Source organism: Oncorhynchus mykiss, chromosome 9 (genome assembly GCF_013265735.2).
Source record: "Oncorhynchus mykiss isolate Arlee chromosome 9, USDA_OmykA_1.1, whole genome shotgun sequence".
NCBI lineage: Eukaryota > Metazoa > Chordata > Actinopteri > Salmoniformes > Salmonidae > Oncorhynchus > Oncorhynchus mykiss.
In genome coordinates, this window is record NC_048573.1 from 59767767 (window position 1) to 59784871 (window position 17105).

The window sequence follows — 17105 nt, forward strand, 5'->3', positions numbered from 1 at the left end:
GACCTCATTCCTGGGCTGGCTGTCTCTCTGGAGGATGTGCCTGACGCAAAAAAGTTTCAGGTGCGCGACTAAGAGTTATCGCCTGCAATTGGAACCCAAGTCTCGTTATCACTCTTGTTTTATAATCGTAACATTATCATCTTCTCACAGCTGCCCCATTTCCAAAACAGTGCATGGTTGGTAGACAGTCGGTGGCACGGGGTCTGGTCTGTAGTGGCCTTGTAATTTTATCTTTCTGAAGACAATTGAAAAATCATGGTTTTCTCCACGTGCTCCTTGGGATTTTTTTGATCACGTGTTTTATCATTCACGTTTTTCTTCTTTCTCAAAGGGTTAGGATACTAAGGGGAGACTCATTCACACAACGGCATGCCATCGCCCACAACTGCTGTAATCGGAGTGAGTGATGGTGACTTTATTTAGTTACACTTGCTGAATGATTATTCGTGGGGGGGGGGGGGGGGCGGGGAGTTTCCTAATCTGCACATCAAGCGAAAAACATTGCCTCCCTGCTCAGCACGCACCCCTTTCCAACACTGTCCTTGGGGTATAAAATATATATTGGACCAGAATCTGGTCAGGATTAGGAGTTTTTCAATATCAGACAATTGGAGACTAAAATACCTGAACATATACAGTTTCACAACCACCTGTCTCTTAATTTAAGACCCATGTTAAGGAATACAGATGGGACATATTCATGCAGTAGGAATAGCTAAATGGGACAAAGTGAAAGAACTTGACCCTTATATCTTTATAGTTTATTGAACTGAGCAGTAGTCACACAGACAGACACCGTATACATTGTTTTGTACATGACTAGTGCAGCTTTAATCACATTTTGTTTGAATATAGCATACAGATTTGTAACAGCTCCCAGCTAATATGTAAACCATCACTTCATAATAATAAGAATAGCTATTGGATTGAAAGAAACTACCGACGTGACTGGCAGGTAAACAAGCCAATGGAGCATTGAGTAAGATCTGTATCAAACTTTTTAAAGGGATTTACTTTTTATCAACTCCCCTAGGATGCAACATGTGTTAAGTTTCCTCACAGATTGCATTTGCTACATGCTCTGAGTCTGACTGCAGCCCATGTCTCTGTTTTGCACACACATTTCTGTGCACTATTGTTGACGCAGATCATGGTGACAAAATTAGGCAATGGCAGTTTGTGTTCCCACAAGGCAATGTGAAACCCAAGTCATTCCCCATGGAGTTGTCTGTCTTCAGTCTAGCATCACTGGGTTACCAACTTCTTCCATATTAGCAGTTGCACCCCTCACAATGCTTATTGCCTGATTTAGGGCAATTGATAACTTATCAATAATACCCAGCTGATTCTCAACATTACTGTTGACCTATGTAAGGAGCACCTGTACTTCATGAATGGTCTCTTCATAGGATTGCCTTTGTAGCAACCCGCCAGAAGTGGTAGTCTACACTCAGCAATTGAAGCATACTCTACACATTTTAAAGTGTGAGAATGTCTCACTATTCATTGTTGAAATAAGTAACTTGAGCGACTGGGGAAGGGAAGTAATTGTAATTTATGATTGGATCATACAGTTTTATGTATGGCCAATCCCTTGTTAAATGAAAGGTAACCAATCACAAGTGAGAGAAACTATAGAGCCCCACAGTGGTGTCATAATACCCATAAAACCTACCAGTCAAATAGGGAAATGGTTCCAATTGTTTTTCCACCATTAATTTTAGAAACACTTAAAATAAGGGCTGTGATTCGTGTAGGCTTACCCTGGCGTGGCGTTTTGATAACCATGTAAATCATTCTCGGACCACCCCTCATCACTGTCAAGCGCTCCCTAAAACACTTCTGCGAGCAGGCCTTTCTAATCGACCTGGCCCAGGTATCCTGGAAGGATATTGACCTCAACCCGTCAGTAGAGGATGCCTGGTTGTTCTTTTAAAAGTGCTTTCCTCACCATCTTAAATAAGCATGCCCCTTTCAATAAAAAAAAAAAACTAAGAACAGATATAGCCCTTGGTTCACTCCAGACTACTGCCCTTGACCAGCACAAAATCACCCTGTGGTGTACTACACTAGCTTCGAACAGTCCCCGCGATATGCAACTTTTCAGGGAAGTCAGGAACCAATACACACAGTCAGTTAGGATAGCAAAGGCTAGCTTTTTCAAGCAGACATTTGCATCCTGCAGCACTAATTCCAAAAAGTTTGAGACTGTAAAGTCCATGGAGAATAAGAGTACCTCCTCCCAGCTGCCCACTGCACTGAGACTAGGAAACACTGTCACCACTGATAAATCCATGATAATCGAGACTTTCAATAACCATTTCTCTATAGCTGGCCATTCTTTCCACCTGGCTACCCCAACCCCGGCCAACAGCTCTGCATTCCCCACAGCAACTGGCCCAAGCCCCCCTTCCTGCTTCTCCTTCACCCAAATCCAGACAGCTGATGTTCTGAAAGAGCTGCAAAATCTGGATCCCTACAAATCAGCTGGGCTAGACAATCTGGACCCTCTCTTTCTAAACTTATCCGCCGCCTTTGTGCAACCCCTATTACTAGTCTGTTCAACCTCTCTTTCGTATCGTCTGAGATTCCTAAAGATTGGAAAGCGGCCTCGGTCATCCCTCTCTTCAAAGGGGGAGACACCCTTGACGCAAACTGTTACAGACCTATATCCATCCTGCCCTTACTTTCTAAAGTCTTCGAAAGCCAAGTGAACAACCAGATCACCGACCAATTCGAATTCCACTGTACCTTCTCCGCTATGCAATCTGGTTTCCCAGCGGGTCACGGGTGCACCTCAGCCACGCTCAAGGTCCTAAACGATATCATAACTGCCATCGATAAAAGACAGTACTGTGCAGCCGTCTTCATCGACCTGGCCAAGGTTTTAAAATTCTGTCAATAACCATATTCTTAATAGGCATACTCAACAGCCTTGGTTTCTCAAATGATGGATCACCAACTACCTCTCAGAGTTCAGTGTGTCAAATCGGAGGGCCTGTTGTCTCTGGCAGTCTCTATGGGGGTGCCACAGGGTTGAATTCTTAGGCCGACTCTTTTCTATGTATATATCAATGATGTCACTCTTGCTGCGGGTGATTCTTTGATCCACCTCTACTCAGACGACACCATTCTGTATACATCTGGCCCTTCTTTGGACACTGTGTTAACAAACCTCCAGATGAGCTTCAACGTCATACAACACTCCTTCCGTGGCCTCCAACTGCTCTAAAATGCAAGTAAAACTAAATGCATACTCTTCAACCGATTGCTGCCCGCACCCTCCTGCCCGACTAGCATCACTACTCTGACTTAGAATATGTGGACAACTACAAATACCTAGGTGTCTGGCTAGACTGTAAACTGTCCTTCCAGACTCACATTAAGCATCGCCAATCCAAAGTTAAATGTAGAGTTGGCTTCCTATTTCGCAACAAAGCCTCCTTCACTCATGCTGCCAAACATACCCAGGTAAAACTGACCATCCTACCGATCCTTGACTTCAACGATGTCATTTAGCCTCCAACACTCTACTCAGCAAACTGGATGCGATCTGACAGTGCCATCCGTTTTGTCACCAAAGCCTCATATACTACCCATCACTGCGTCCTGTTGGCTGGTCCTCGCTCCATATTCGTCGCCAAAACCTACTTGCCGATAGGTCATCTATAAGTCTTTGCTAGGTAAAGCTCTGCCTTATCTCAGCTCACTGGTCACCATAGCAACACCCACCGGTAGCACGCGCTCCAGCAGGTATATTTCACTGGTCATCCCCAAAGCGGCACCTTTGGCCACCTTTCCTTCCAGTTGTCTGCTGCCAATGACTGGAACGAATTGCAAAAATCACTGAAGTTGGAGACTTATACAGTTGAAGTCGGAGGTTTACATACACTTAGGTTGGAGTCATTACAACTCGTTTTTCAACCTCTCCACAAATTTCTTGTTAACAAACTATAGTTTTTGCAAGTCGGTTAGGAGATCTACTTTGTGCATGACAAGTAATTTTTCCAACAATTTTTTACAGACAGATTATTTCACTATCACAATTCCAGTGTGTCAGAAGTTAACATACACTAAGTTGACTGTGCCTTTAAACAGCTTGGAAAATTCCAGAAAATTATGTCATGGCTTTAGATGCTTCTGATAGGCTAATTAACATATTTTGAGTCAATTGGAGGTGTACCTGTGGATGTATTTCAAGGCCTACCTTCAAACTCAGTGCCTCTTTGCTTTACATCATGGGAAAATCAAAATAAATCAGCCAAGACCTCAAAAAGAAAAAAAAATTGTAGACCTCCACAAGTCTCGTTCATCCTTGGGAGCAATTTCCAAACACCTGAAGGTACCACGTAAATCTGTACAAACAATAGTACGCAAGTATAAACACCATGGGACGTAGTTGTCTATACCACTCTGGAATGAGACGCGTTCTGTCTCCTAGAGAAGAACGTACTTTGGTGCGAAAAGTGCAAATCAATCCCAGAACAACAGCAAAGGACCTTGTGAAAATGCTGGAAGAAACAGGTACAAAAGTATCTATATCCACAGTAAAATGAGTCCTATATCGACATAACCTGAAAGGCCTCTCAGCAAGGATGAAGCCACTTCTCCAAAACCGCCATAAAAAGCCAGACTACGGTTTGCAACTGCACGTGGGGACAAAGATCATACTTTTTGGAGAAATGTCCTCTGGTCTGATGAAGCAAAAATAGAACTGTTTGGCCATAATGACCATCTTGATGTTTGGAGGAAAAAGGAGGAGGCTTGCAAACCGAAGAACACTATCCCAAACGTGAATCACGGGGGTGGCAGCATCATGTTGTGGGGGCGCTTTGCTGCAGGAGGGACTGGTGTTCTGATATTTATCCAACATCACTGAAAGCATAATCATCACTATCTGCAACTGGTAGTTCTCAACAAGATCAGGTATCCTTCTCAAAATGTCCTTATTTTATTTATTTATTTCAACTTTATTTAACCTTATGATTGTAACATGTTTCAGTCACAATGCTGCAGTGGAGTCATTGTGGCTATGCTGTAACACCATGATAGTAGTAAAATCTTGAACCTGAATCTCAAAAACACCATCTAGCTAAGGCATAACGTACATACGAAGCAAGACTGCATAGTCCTTAGTATCAGTCATTACATTTCACAGGCCTATTTTTAAAGTGCACTAACGCATGTTCATCAAAATCTAACTTTGTTTACTTAATTTATGGCAGTCTGCTTTTGGTCCATGGCCTGTCTGTTTTTCACTCCAGTATAAGTAATTAGTGCACACTCAAAGCCATATATCTGAAATACTGCATTAAAACTATTACTGAAATTATAAAGAAGTTAATTATCCTTTTAGCACCATACTATGGCCATTGCTAATGTACAAGAGGTCCTCTTTTCCTCAAGTGCGATATAGCTTCAGAGCTTTTAAGATAGTATTATTCAGCACTTTTATGTCAGTCTTTAAGAGTTTCATTTGTTTGTCCCTAATCCAACAGGGAGATCACTTCATCATTTATCGTCTCTAGCACACTCTGTATTGTCTTTTCTCACTCTCAGAAAGGCAGAGTTTCCATGAAAATTTTGTCCACTATGGGGGGTGGTATGACCAAGTCCTCAAGCTTAAGATAGAAGATGCGCTGCAGGCCCTGGGTGCAGAGAGTCCGTAGCTCGGGCAGTTTTCCCAGGAGGCGGGACAGGTAGTTGGGCCGAGTGGAGTCCGAGGCGCAGCTCGAGACATGATCTCTGAGACAGGTGATGAGCTGGTTCTGGAACTCCTCCACCCGCTTGGGCTCCTTCAGGCCGTGGCGGTCTGGAGAATCAGGAGACAGAAAAGGCTTCGCGTGTGACCAGAAAGTGTGGAGAGTATCGTTTTTTACATTTATCATTATTCTGTAACACAATAACATGATGTAAGCCTGTGAATCAAGATAGATGTAGATCCAGCTTGTTCAGGCAACTCAGGTCAGGGTGAACATAAAGATTGACATTGCAACATGGCGCCTGCAGTCATACCGTACTGGATTATGGTGTGATGTCTCTGTTAACAGAGCCTGACAGGCTGGCGCGTATGCGTAGGTGGGTTGAGCTCTCACCAGTGATTATGACCAGGGTTGTGAGGCAGGAGAAGGACGACATGTCCAGGTTCATGCGGTGGAGGCTCTGGGAGAAGTCCATGATGGAGTCTATCCAGTCACCGAAGCCCCGTACACACTGCATCCGGTGAAGCACCACTCCATTGCAGAATATCAGCTTGTGTGTCTCAGGGTTGATCCTTGGAAAGAGAATATAAATAGGATGGATTAACAATGTCTTTGATACCCATGATTGTTGCTTCTAAAATATCTGCACAATGTGAGTTGTGGGTGCAATCAATCCTGTCATTCATATTTTATGTACTTTAGAATCCTAGCAATACAGTGACCAATATCAATACAACACAGTTATAGCTCTGTATATGCAAGGTGGTCTTCTGGACCATTTTTTTTTATTTTTACAATGACATAATTTGGTTCTTCTTACCTGTATGCTAGTCGCAAGATGAACAGTTCCATGAAGGCGGACTCCAGTAGCAGCTCCTGGTCCTCAGAGCAGAAGGCAGTGAACCCAGGGATGCTCTCAGCCCACTTGCTAATCACGTCCATGGATGCCGTGAGGAGGTTGTAGAACTGTTTGACGTCACCAACGCCCACTTTCTCTGACAGACTGGTCACAGTCTCCTGGTACTGAATTAGAAACGAGGGAGAAGGGTTAGTTCCATTAGGGGAATTCCCTGCATTCTTTTGGTTCAATTTATAACACCATAGTGCCCTCCAAGCTCGTCATCAAGCCCTGGGTCTCGACCCCGCCCTGTGCAACTGGGTACTGGACTTCCTGACGGGCCGCCCCCAGGTGGTGAGGGTAGGCAACAACATTTCCACCCCGCTGATCGTCAACACTGGGGCCCCACAAGGGTGCGTTCTGAGCCCTCTCCTGTACTCCCTGTTCACCCACGACTGCGTGGCTACGCACGCCTCCAACTCAATCATCAAGTTTGCGGACGACACAACAGTGGTAGGCTTGATTACCAACAACGACTAGACGGCCTACAGGGAGGAGGTGAGGGCCCTCGGAGTGTGGTGTCAGGAAAATAACCTCACACTCAACGTCAACAAAACTAAGGAGATGATTGTGGACTTCAGGAAACAGCAGAGGGAACACCCCCCTATCCACATCGATGGAACAGTAGTGGAGAGGGTAGTAAGTTTTAAGTTCCTCGGCGTACACATCACAGACAAACTGAATTGGTCCACCCACACAGACAGCATCGTGAAGAAGGTGCAGCAGCGCCTCTTCAACCTCAGGAGGCTGAAGAAATTCGGCTTGTCACCAAAAGCACTCACAAACTTCTACAGATGCACAATCGAGAGCATCCTGTCGGGCTGTATCACCGCCTGGTACGGCAACTGCTCCGCCCACAACCGTAAGGCTCTCCAGAGGGTAGTGAGGTCTGCACAACGCATCACCGGGGGCAAACTACCTGCCCTCCAGGATACCTACACCATCCGATGTCACAGGAAGGCCATAAAGATCATCAAGGACAACAACCACCCGAGCCACTGCCTGTTCACCCCGCTATCATCCAGAAGGCGAGGTCAGTACAGGTGCATCAAAGCTGGGACCGAGAGACTGAAAAACAGCTTCTATCTCAAGGTCATGAGACTGTTAAACAGCCACCACTAACATTGAGTGGCTGCTGCCAACACACTGGCTCAACTCCAGCCACTTTAATAATGGGAATTGATGGGAAATGTAAAATATATCACTAGCCACTTTAAACAATGCTACCTAATATAATGTTTACATACCCTACATTATTCATCTCATATGTATATGTATATACTGTACTCTATATCGTCTACTGCATCTTTATGTAATACATGTATCACTAGCCACTTTAACTATGCCACTTTGTTTACATACTCATCTTATATGTATATACTGCACTCAATACCATCTACTGTATCTTGCCTATGCCGCTCTGTACCATCACTCATTCATATATCTTTATGTACATATTCTTTATCCCCTTACACTTGTGTCTGTCTATAAGGTAGTAGTTTTGGAATTGTTAGCTAGATTACTTGTTGGTTATTACTGCATTGTCGGAACTAGAAGCACAAGCATTTCGCTACACTCGCATTAACATCTGCTAACCATGTGTATGTGACAAATAAGATTTGATTTGATGCTCCATCCTTAGAGTACCAACAGCGACCTTAAACGCCAAAAAACAATAAGTCATAATAGACAGACCACAATGGAGAATTTGCAGTAGTCCTTACCTTAGAGTAGTCCAGTTTCCCAACACTAGGGTTTGAGTCAATGTGTGCCCTCACAAGAGAGGCAATGATATTAACTGGAGACTCAGCAGAAGATAGGTCCTGGGCTGTTTTTGGCTTGGAGGGCAGACGACCTCTTCGACCTTTTAAGCTATCTGTTCTCACAACTTGGAGAGAGCGAGAGAGATACAAGGTCAATAATGTCTTAGCAACTGAGAGAGAAACAGTAGTTATTGTGAAAGATGTGGTAGTAAAATGCATTTGAAGTGCTGGGCTCACCTTCTTTCATCATGCCTTCTGCCAGGCACTTCTGAAAACGACAGAATTGACAGCGATTCCGTCGCCTCTTGTCCACCGGACAGTCCTTGTTGGCAAGACACACGTATTTGGCTTTTTTCTGTACAGTACGCTGCAAAGAACACAGAAAAAAAACCTTAGCTATTAAGTTCAGGCTAGCAATGGAGATGCATATTTTTTTATTTTACCAGGTAAATTGACTGAGAAAACATTCTCATTTGCAGCAACAACCTGGGGAATAGTTACAGGGGAGAGGAATGAGCCAATTGTAAACTGGGGATTATTAGGTGACCGTGATGGTTTGAGGTCCAGATTGGGAATTTAGCCAGGACACCGGGGTTAAAACCCCTACTCTTACAATAAGTGCCATGTGATCTTTAATGACCTCAGAGAGTCAGGACACCCATTTAATGTCCCATCCAAAAGACAGCAACCTACACAGGGCAGTGTCCCCAATCACTGCCCTGGGGAATTGGGATATTTATTTTTTTAGATCAGAGGAAAGAGTGCCTCCTACTGGAGGCCCTCCAACACCACTTCCAGCAGCATCTGGTCTCCCATCCAGGAACTGACCAGTACCAACCCTGCTTAGCTTCAGAAGCAAGCCAGCAGTGGTATGCAGGGTGGTATGCTGCTGGCGAATATATGAATTGTGTTTGCATTGCATGAAAAATGCATTATACACCAATTTATGAAATAAATTGACAGAAGAGGAAAAAGCTGCTCACCTTGAAAAAACCTTTGCAGCCCTCACAGGTACGAACCCCATAGTGCTGACAGGAGGCGTTGTCCCCACAGACAGCACAGCGACCCTCATTTCCAGTAGGGCTGTTCGGTTTCAGCGACATGCTACCTTCCATGAAGCCAGAGTCATCTAGGGTGCCTGGCTCCAGGGTTAGAGGGGAGAAAGAAAGCAGGGAGGGGTGCTGCTCCTGACAGAAGTGGCCTTGATCAGCCAGCTGGGGCTGGGGTTGGTCCAGAGGAGACAGATCCTCTACTGAGCCGGGTCCATAGGTGAAGAAAGAGGATGTCTGTAATAATGCAGTCTTATCAGCCACCCAGCAGTCCAGGCTGGGAGAGTAGGGGCCGGAGGCCGAGGCCCAAGCTGATGCAAGCTGGGGCTGGAAGCCTGGGGTACAGGGAGACTGGGCTGACGCCGGGCTGCCGAAACATTCAGAGCCACCAGAAGACAGGGCTTCGTCAAAGTAGCTCAGGGCAAAGCTGCCAGGGTAGCAGCCATAAATCTGGAAGTCATCCTTCTTGAAGGGCGATTCATGGACAGAGTCTGTGCTAGAGGTTGTAGGAGCTGTGGCGATCTGACAGGAGGAAGCATCAAACTCGCTAGTGTATGTGCCCACCAGGGAGTTGATGCTAGGCAGGGAGGCGTCAGAGAGCTGGTCCGTCTGGCTACTCACGTCCATGGCTAACCTGCAGGTAAGGTCCAGGCTCAGAGACTCTGAGTTGTAGAGGCTGTTATCATAAGAATGAACTCCATGCAGGGGGTGAATGCAGGCCATTTCTGTTGAGTAAAGGTGCAGACAAAACTTGAGAGCATTTACAAAGGCAATTTTACAGAGGGCCTTTGTGAGCTGACTGTAAGAGATACTAGAATCTTCTAGAATCTACAGTCATGAATTTGTAGTTGACATCCTGTACCCCTGGGTTGCCAATCCCTGCATGGGTTATGGAGGACTGTCAAATCTGTCTCATCTAAAGGCATGAAATGAATTTACTTCAGGTGCCAGATACCCCCTCCCCTGCAGGACAAGCCACACAACTTTCATAACTGTGCCCTTCCTCCCAACGTGTAGTAGGTAATGCTAACCCTTCTGACCCCGCCAGTAGATTGAAAAAACGGTCTCTCTTGTAGAAAGCCTTTGTTTCAGTTGAGTGTTTTCCCAAACTACATCCCCATTACCATGGGTGTACTCTTTAGCCATCATTAACGTTCCGTTTTGCAACTAAAACAAGTTTCTATTGGACAAATACAGGTAGGTCCCGCCCTATTTCGTTCCATTTGCAGAAACGTTTTGCAACAGTATCAGCATAATGAACATGACCCTGGAAATCTTAGAAGTTTAAAAACACACCGAACTACATGTCTGAGGGGGTTGGCTTTCAGAGTATGGACTCAGGCCATGAAGGAAGAGGAGTGTAGATCCCCCACTGAAGGTAAAAGACTGATTTGAATGTCTGTCAGCACAACTAAAGTTAGTGCATCTTTGAGAGTCTCCCTATCCAGAAATAATTTTGCCATTTCCTGGTTGCTAAAATTCTAATAGCTTGCTTAATTTTTGTTTATGTGACAAAACAAGCAAGTATAGTGTAGATAATCATTGTACCATCTAAACCGCTGTCAAATAGCTTTTCCATAACCAAAAATATTGTATTTTCATCTGTTTGAAGCTGGTGTACAAAACCAAAAGACACAAAAACAAATCTTAATGGGAAGCATAGAAATAGCGCACATAGAACATATCTACCGCTTCTTAGACTTGTTTTCAATGAAGAGTGACAGATCTATAACACACACATTTTATGTGAAATTGGTCAGGTCCACAAAAAGTTACATATTGCAGCTTTCAGTCGTTCTCCATGTAGCCACATTAGTATTTTTCTGTCTGACTAGTACATTGCTTTAAAAATAGTGTAGTTGGCAGTGCATTAGATTGTGATGCACTAGATGCACATCAGAGGAACTAAGTGGAAGCACATGTAGTACCTCCTACCTGTATCAACAGGTAAGCCACTGCATGCTGACAGTTGCATGTAGCATGCGTATAACTAAATAACTATACACATACAGTATGATGATTTGTTGTTGTTTTGACATCTCATGCAGCAATTCACTGTCAAATATACACTATTTAAATATACAGTAACTTTTAATTGTCCTCCCAATCACCTATAGATGGCATGTCTCTCCAGTTCTAAGGTATTTTGCATGTATGACTTTTAGATTTATGCATTTTAGGATAATATGGTTCTAATTAATTACATTAATTTACAGAATGCACCATAATAAGGGGTGGCAGGTAGCCTAGTGGTTATGAGCATTGGGTCAGTAACTGAAAGGGCACTGGTTCGAATCCCCAAACTGGCTAGATTAAACATCTGTCCATGTGCCCTTGAGCAAGGCACTCAAACCTAATTGCTCCTGTAAATCCCTCGGGATTAGACCTCTAGTAAATGTAATATGATACTGACAGTGAAAACTGAGCGCTTCCTTACCTGTTATAACCCACTAGTATTTTATGCAATGTCCGTATTCCAAGCGGTAGGTCGTCATCTCCAGTAGTTATTTTTGCTCTGCAGTCCAAATGTTGTTGAGGGGAACACATTTTTATACGATCAATTGTATCGTACCACTACGTCAGAGGGACGCCCCGTTCCATTTCCCGTACAAGGCAACGCCGAGGCGGGTATCTTTCCAGGCTGAAGCCAATCAGCTCGCGTCAGTCAGAGTTCCTTGCAAGTGACGCACTCGCGGGATTCCATTGAAGCATGCGTCCACAAATCAACAGAAGTAGCTTACTACAAACACATCGAGAGACAGAAGTTTGTTAAATATATAAAAAACATAACTTAACACAGAGAAAAACAGGCTACTTTAGATGACACAAAACAACTTTCAGTCGCTCATTGGCCAAATATCACATGCATAATAAATTGACACGCTCTCTCCATTGAAAACGCTCACTAAATAACTTTTTCCCAATTTAAATTAAGTTGAACTTTTTACCAAGTGGTGTTTTTTTTGTAATCAAATACGCTAGATATGACAAATAGCCTTCATCACACCTGCTTACCAGGGTGTTTATTATTGGCCTATATGTTTTTGTCATGTCAGTATTTCCTTTCCCTTGACACTTTTTGCTTCTATAGTGACTATATTTTTGGACATAGCATGCTGATAAAGGTAAATTATGTTGTACTAAATGTACAAAAGTTTTTTTTATAAATATTTTTTTTATATCTCCAATATGTGTTTTTTAAAAGACCCCCAAACGTGAGAGATATTGTGGTTAAATCTGATTACCCACCAGAGAAAAGGGAAACCTTTTTGGACAAGGTTCCGGAGGGTAATTACAAATGTGGCCAACGTGCTCAATGCATCTTTACGTACAAATGCAACTAATTTACCCTCCCCCACACAGGACAAAGATTTAACATCAAGGGCCTGACTACCTGCATGTCCACCAATGTTATTTACATGTTGAAATGTCCTTGTGGTCTGTCTTACATAAGGAAAACCCATAGAAGCCTTAAGACACAGATCAGGTGATACAAAAAAATCCAGTTGCTGCTCATGTTGTACAAGCTGGACGTCCTAATAGTTCTCTGAGATACATTGTAATATAAATGGTCAAGATGTCACGCATGGGTGAGGACATTGAGAGGAAGCTTCTTCAAAAGGAAATCTTTCTGGAATCACAGGCTCAACACACTCCTCTTGGCCTTAAGGAGTTTGACTTGAAACTGTTTTTAAAGTTTCAATATGTCTAAATTGTGGTTTTTAAAAAAAATCCTAATTGAATATTGTATGTATATTACTGTAAATATTGATCACAATCCCTGTGTATAATCATATATTTTGATACATTGAATGTTAATATTGTGAAACTATGTTATTCACTTTTTTACCTCCTGTTTCAGGAAGTGATGTCACTGTGTACTGCCCCTATATATAGGACCTTCCACCCCCACCTGGGACATGGATGCCTGATGAAGGCCTAAGGGTCGAAATGTTGTTGTAAATAAATATCACCTGGGAGCATGAGCAGCAGTGTGCAGTGTTTTCCTTTCTGTTTTCCATGATATCACCTACAACTCCAGCACCTGCACAAAGTACCTGGTGGTGCATATGTTCTTCAGCTTTTGTACATGTACCAAAGTAGCCTACATGTGCAGGAGATACAGTTGAAGAGGATTAGCTAAAACTTGTATTAGTGAAGCTCCTCAAAGCTTCATGTTGAACGTCCATTACACAGCAGCACTGTGTACCCCCATGCAGCAGATGTTCTGGACAGTGTCAGTCAGGGGCCTAGCCTCAGACATACTGTAGTCTCAGTGACTGTCTCAAATCACACAAGCCAGGCAGGATGTTATTATCTCCTTTCCACACCTGTAGTTTGTACAGTTGAGCTGCTTGCCTGCAGCCTGCACATGTTGTGTTTGTTGCCTGTGAATAGCTTCCTTAACTCTATGACCCCACTGGAGTACTCAAAACTATTCATCAGTAAATGAGCTGAGTGAAATTAAGGAAGTGGGACACACACACACAGGTCTACGAGTTGCTTACTCCAATTGGCATTAAGCCAGCAAAACGGCACACATGTAGCCTGACGAGCCGAAGACCTGGTGTCTAGCCAAGTCGGCAAATTGCAGCTTCATTGTTTAAAGACTGACAAGCCTAATTATGTAATAAACGTTCAGATAACCAATGGCAACTTACGCAATGGTATTGGGTAGCAGGTGGGCTACCTAAAACCCTGACCCATGTGACCTATTCCTGTCTGAATTTCAAGGTCATTGCCCTCTGAAGGAAGCCAGGCTCAGTCCCATTGAGGAGACCTTTGCTTCCTGCATGTGATGAAAGCACCAGGCTTTATTCTAATTTAATGTGCCAAGAGAGAGAAAAAAGACGGGGGTAGTATCTCCAGTGACGTAGGCTATACTTGGTATATGGCGACATCCATGGAATCACTCTTTTTGTGTTATTAACTTGGATCTGGGAGGGTCGAGGCATGAGAAGTGCCTCCTTGTCAAATGACTTTCTGGGTGTATTAATTAGTCGGACTTCGTTGCAAAATGCTTGGTCTCTTGCAAAACATTTTGCAACGAAAACTGTTCACTCCAAATGGAAAATATTTTTCTATTAGACAAATTCAGGTAGGTCCCTCTCCGTTTCATTCTGTTTGCTTCTATTTAGTTCCTAGAGTAAACACTAAATGTTTACGCTAGGAACCACTAACACACACATACAAACAGATTGCACCGTGGTAAGTAAATTGGTCTATCATGCAAAATTGTGTAACTCCGTTGCAAAACACAATTTTGCATAATAGGCCAATTTACTTATCACGGTGCAATCTGTTTGTATGTGTGTGTTAGTGGTTCCTAGAGTAAACATTTAGTGTTTACTCTAGGAACTAAATAGAATCAAACACACAAGCTTGTTGCACACGCACACACATCATGCAAGCACACACACGCATACACACGCATACGCATACACACACACATACACACACACACACACACACACACACACACACACACACACACACACACACACACACACACACATATCACATGGGGCAGAAGCTCCATCCGACCATCACCTGTTACTCTGTGAGGGATTTATTAGTGCTGAGCAGCTGTTTGTCTCTGCAGAGTTAGCTGTTTTTTCAGCACATCAGTAACTTTTAATACAGCCACGGCCATCTACATGTGGTTTATAATCATCATTTCAATTATTCCACTTGATTTACGTTATTATGGGGGTATAGATTTCTGAGTGTGTTTGAGTTGTTTATTGTCATTGTCATTGTCGTGTGTGTGTGTGTGTGTGTGTGTGTGTGTGTGTGTGTGTGTGTGTGTGTGTGTGTGTGTGTGTGTGTGTGTGTGCTTGCATGATGTGTGTGCGCGCGTGCATGTGTTTGGCTCAGTGTCAGAGCCACCATGGAAAGTACAGCAGTCATCATCATCATCATCATAAACCATCTGAGTACATCCCTCTTATGGACGTAACTAATTCATCTTGGGAGGAGACAGAAGCATATCGATGCTGTGCTGGATAAAAGCCCTCTGGCCCAATTTGTGGTATTTGACCATAAGTACTGTATGTCACCTCACCATCAAAAGTGCTGACTGATAGAATGAAATGGGATCTTGCTTCTTTAATGTAGACCTATGTATAACCTTGCTCATTTCAATGGTCTCGTGGCATCAGTTAAATTAATATGAACACAGCAAAGATCACATTCAGGAACAGGTACAGAAATACTTACTTAAAGTTGTTATTCACATGACATGAATAAATCTGACCACTTTTCATATTGGGACACATGAGCTGTTAAGAGTGCTTTCTAGAGCTCCTGCAGTCCTCCAGGAGGCTTAAGTCACCACTGTCCTTATCAGATTCTACTTTCAAATGAAAAACATTTCTGAACAAATACTGAACAAAAATATAAATGCAACATGCAAAGTGTTGGTCCTATGTTTCATGAGCTGAAAGAAAATATCCCAGAAATGTTCCATACGCACAAAATGCTTATTGTTCTCAAATGTTGTTCACAAATTTGTTTACATCCCTCAGTGAGCATTTCTCCTTTGCCAAGATAATACATCCACCTGACAGGTGTGGCGAATCAAGAAGCTGATTAAACAGCATGATCATTACACAGGTGCACCTTGTGCTGGGGGGAAATAAAAGGCCACTCTAAAATGTGAAGTTTTGTCACACAACACAATGCCACAGATGTATCAAGTTTTGAGGGAGTGTGCAATTGGTATGCTGACTGCAGGAATGTCCACCAGAGCCGTTGACAGGGAATTGAATATTCATTTCTCTACCGTAATTTGCCTCCAATGTTGTTTGAGAGAATTTGGCAATACGTGCAACCGGACTCACAACCGCAGACCACGTGTAACCACGCCAGCCCAGGACCTCCAAATCCGGCTTCTTCACCCCCAGGATCATCTGGGACCATCCACACGGACAGCTAATTAAACTGTGGGTTTGCACAAACAAAGAATTTCTGCACAAACTGTCAGAAACCGTTTTGGGGAAGCTCATCTGCATGCTCATTGTCCTCACCAGGGTCTTGACCTGACTGCAGTTCGGCGTCGTAACCGACATCATTTGGCAAATGCTGACCTTTGATGGCCACTGGCACGCTGGAGAAGTGTCTTCTTCACGGATGAATCTCAGTTTCAACTGTACCAGACAGATGGCAGACAGCATGTATGGCGTTGTGTGGGCGAGAGGTTTACTGATGTCAACATTGTGAACAGAGTGCCCCATGGTGGGTTTATGGTATGAGCAGGCATAAGCTATGGACAACGAGCAAAATTGCATTTTATTGATGGCAATTTGAATGCACAGAGATACAGTGACGAGATCCTGAGGCCCATTTTCGTACCATTCATCTGCCGCCATCCCCTCATGTTTCAGCATGATAATGCACAACCCCATGTTGCAAGGATCTGTACACAATTCCTGGAAGCTGAAAATGTCCCAGTTCTTCCATGGTCTGCAACAATTAACAGCCTGATCAACTATATCACACTAGATACTGACTGGTTTTCTGATCCTCGCTCTTACCTTTTTTTTTTTAGGTATCTGTGACCATCAGATGCATATCTTTATTCCCAGTTATGTGAAAACCAATAGATTAGGGCCTAATGCATTTATCTCTATTGACTGAATTCCTTATGTAGAATCTTTGAAATTGTAGCATGTTGTGTTAATATTTTTGCTCA

General features: G+C 43.4%; 1 protein-coding gene across 1 annotated transcript; it reads right to left on the reverse strand.

Annotated features, from left to right (window-relative positions):
• Positions 1-4932: 4932 nt before the first annotated feature.
• Positions 4933-11977, reverse strand: LOC110532548 (probable nuclear hormone receptor HR38). Its single transcript, XM_021616536.2, has 7 exons — positions 11850-11977; positions 9347-10137; positions 8601-8730; positions 8325-8488; positions 6523-6725; positions 6096-6274; positions 4933-5812 (listed from the first exon to the last, which is right to left on the reverse strand). Exons 2-7 carry the CDS (start codon positions 10133-10135, stop codon positions 5556-5558), a joined length of 1722 nt encoding a protein of 573 aa, XP_021472211.2. The 5' UTR covers positions 10136-10137; positions 11850-11977; the 3' UTR covers positions 4933-5555.
• Positions 11978-17105: the final 5128 nt, after the last annotated feature.

What these genes read in the sequence shown, in the direction of transcription:
- LOC110532548 (XM_021616536.2), bottom strand. Translation starts at nt 10,135, where the DNA reads ATGGCCTGCATTCACCCCCTGCATGGAGTTCATTCTTATGATAACAGC. An exon ending in AGAAGGCATGATGAAAGAAG is followed by an intron (nt 8,489 to 8,600) that starts GTGAGCCCAGCA and finishes GCTCTCTCCAAG; the next exon opens with TTGTGAGAACAGATAGCTTA. An exon ending in ATCTTGCGACTAGCATACAG is followed by an intron (nt 6,275 to 6,522) that starts GTAAGAAGAACC and finishes TCTCTTTCCAAG; the next exon opens with GATCAACCCTGAGACACACA.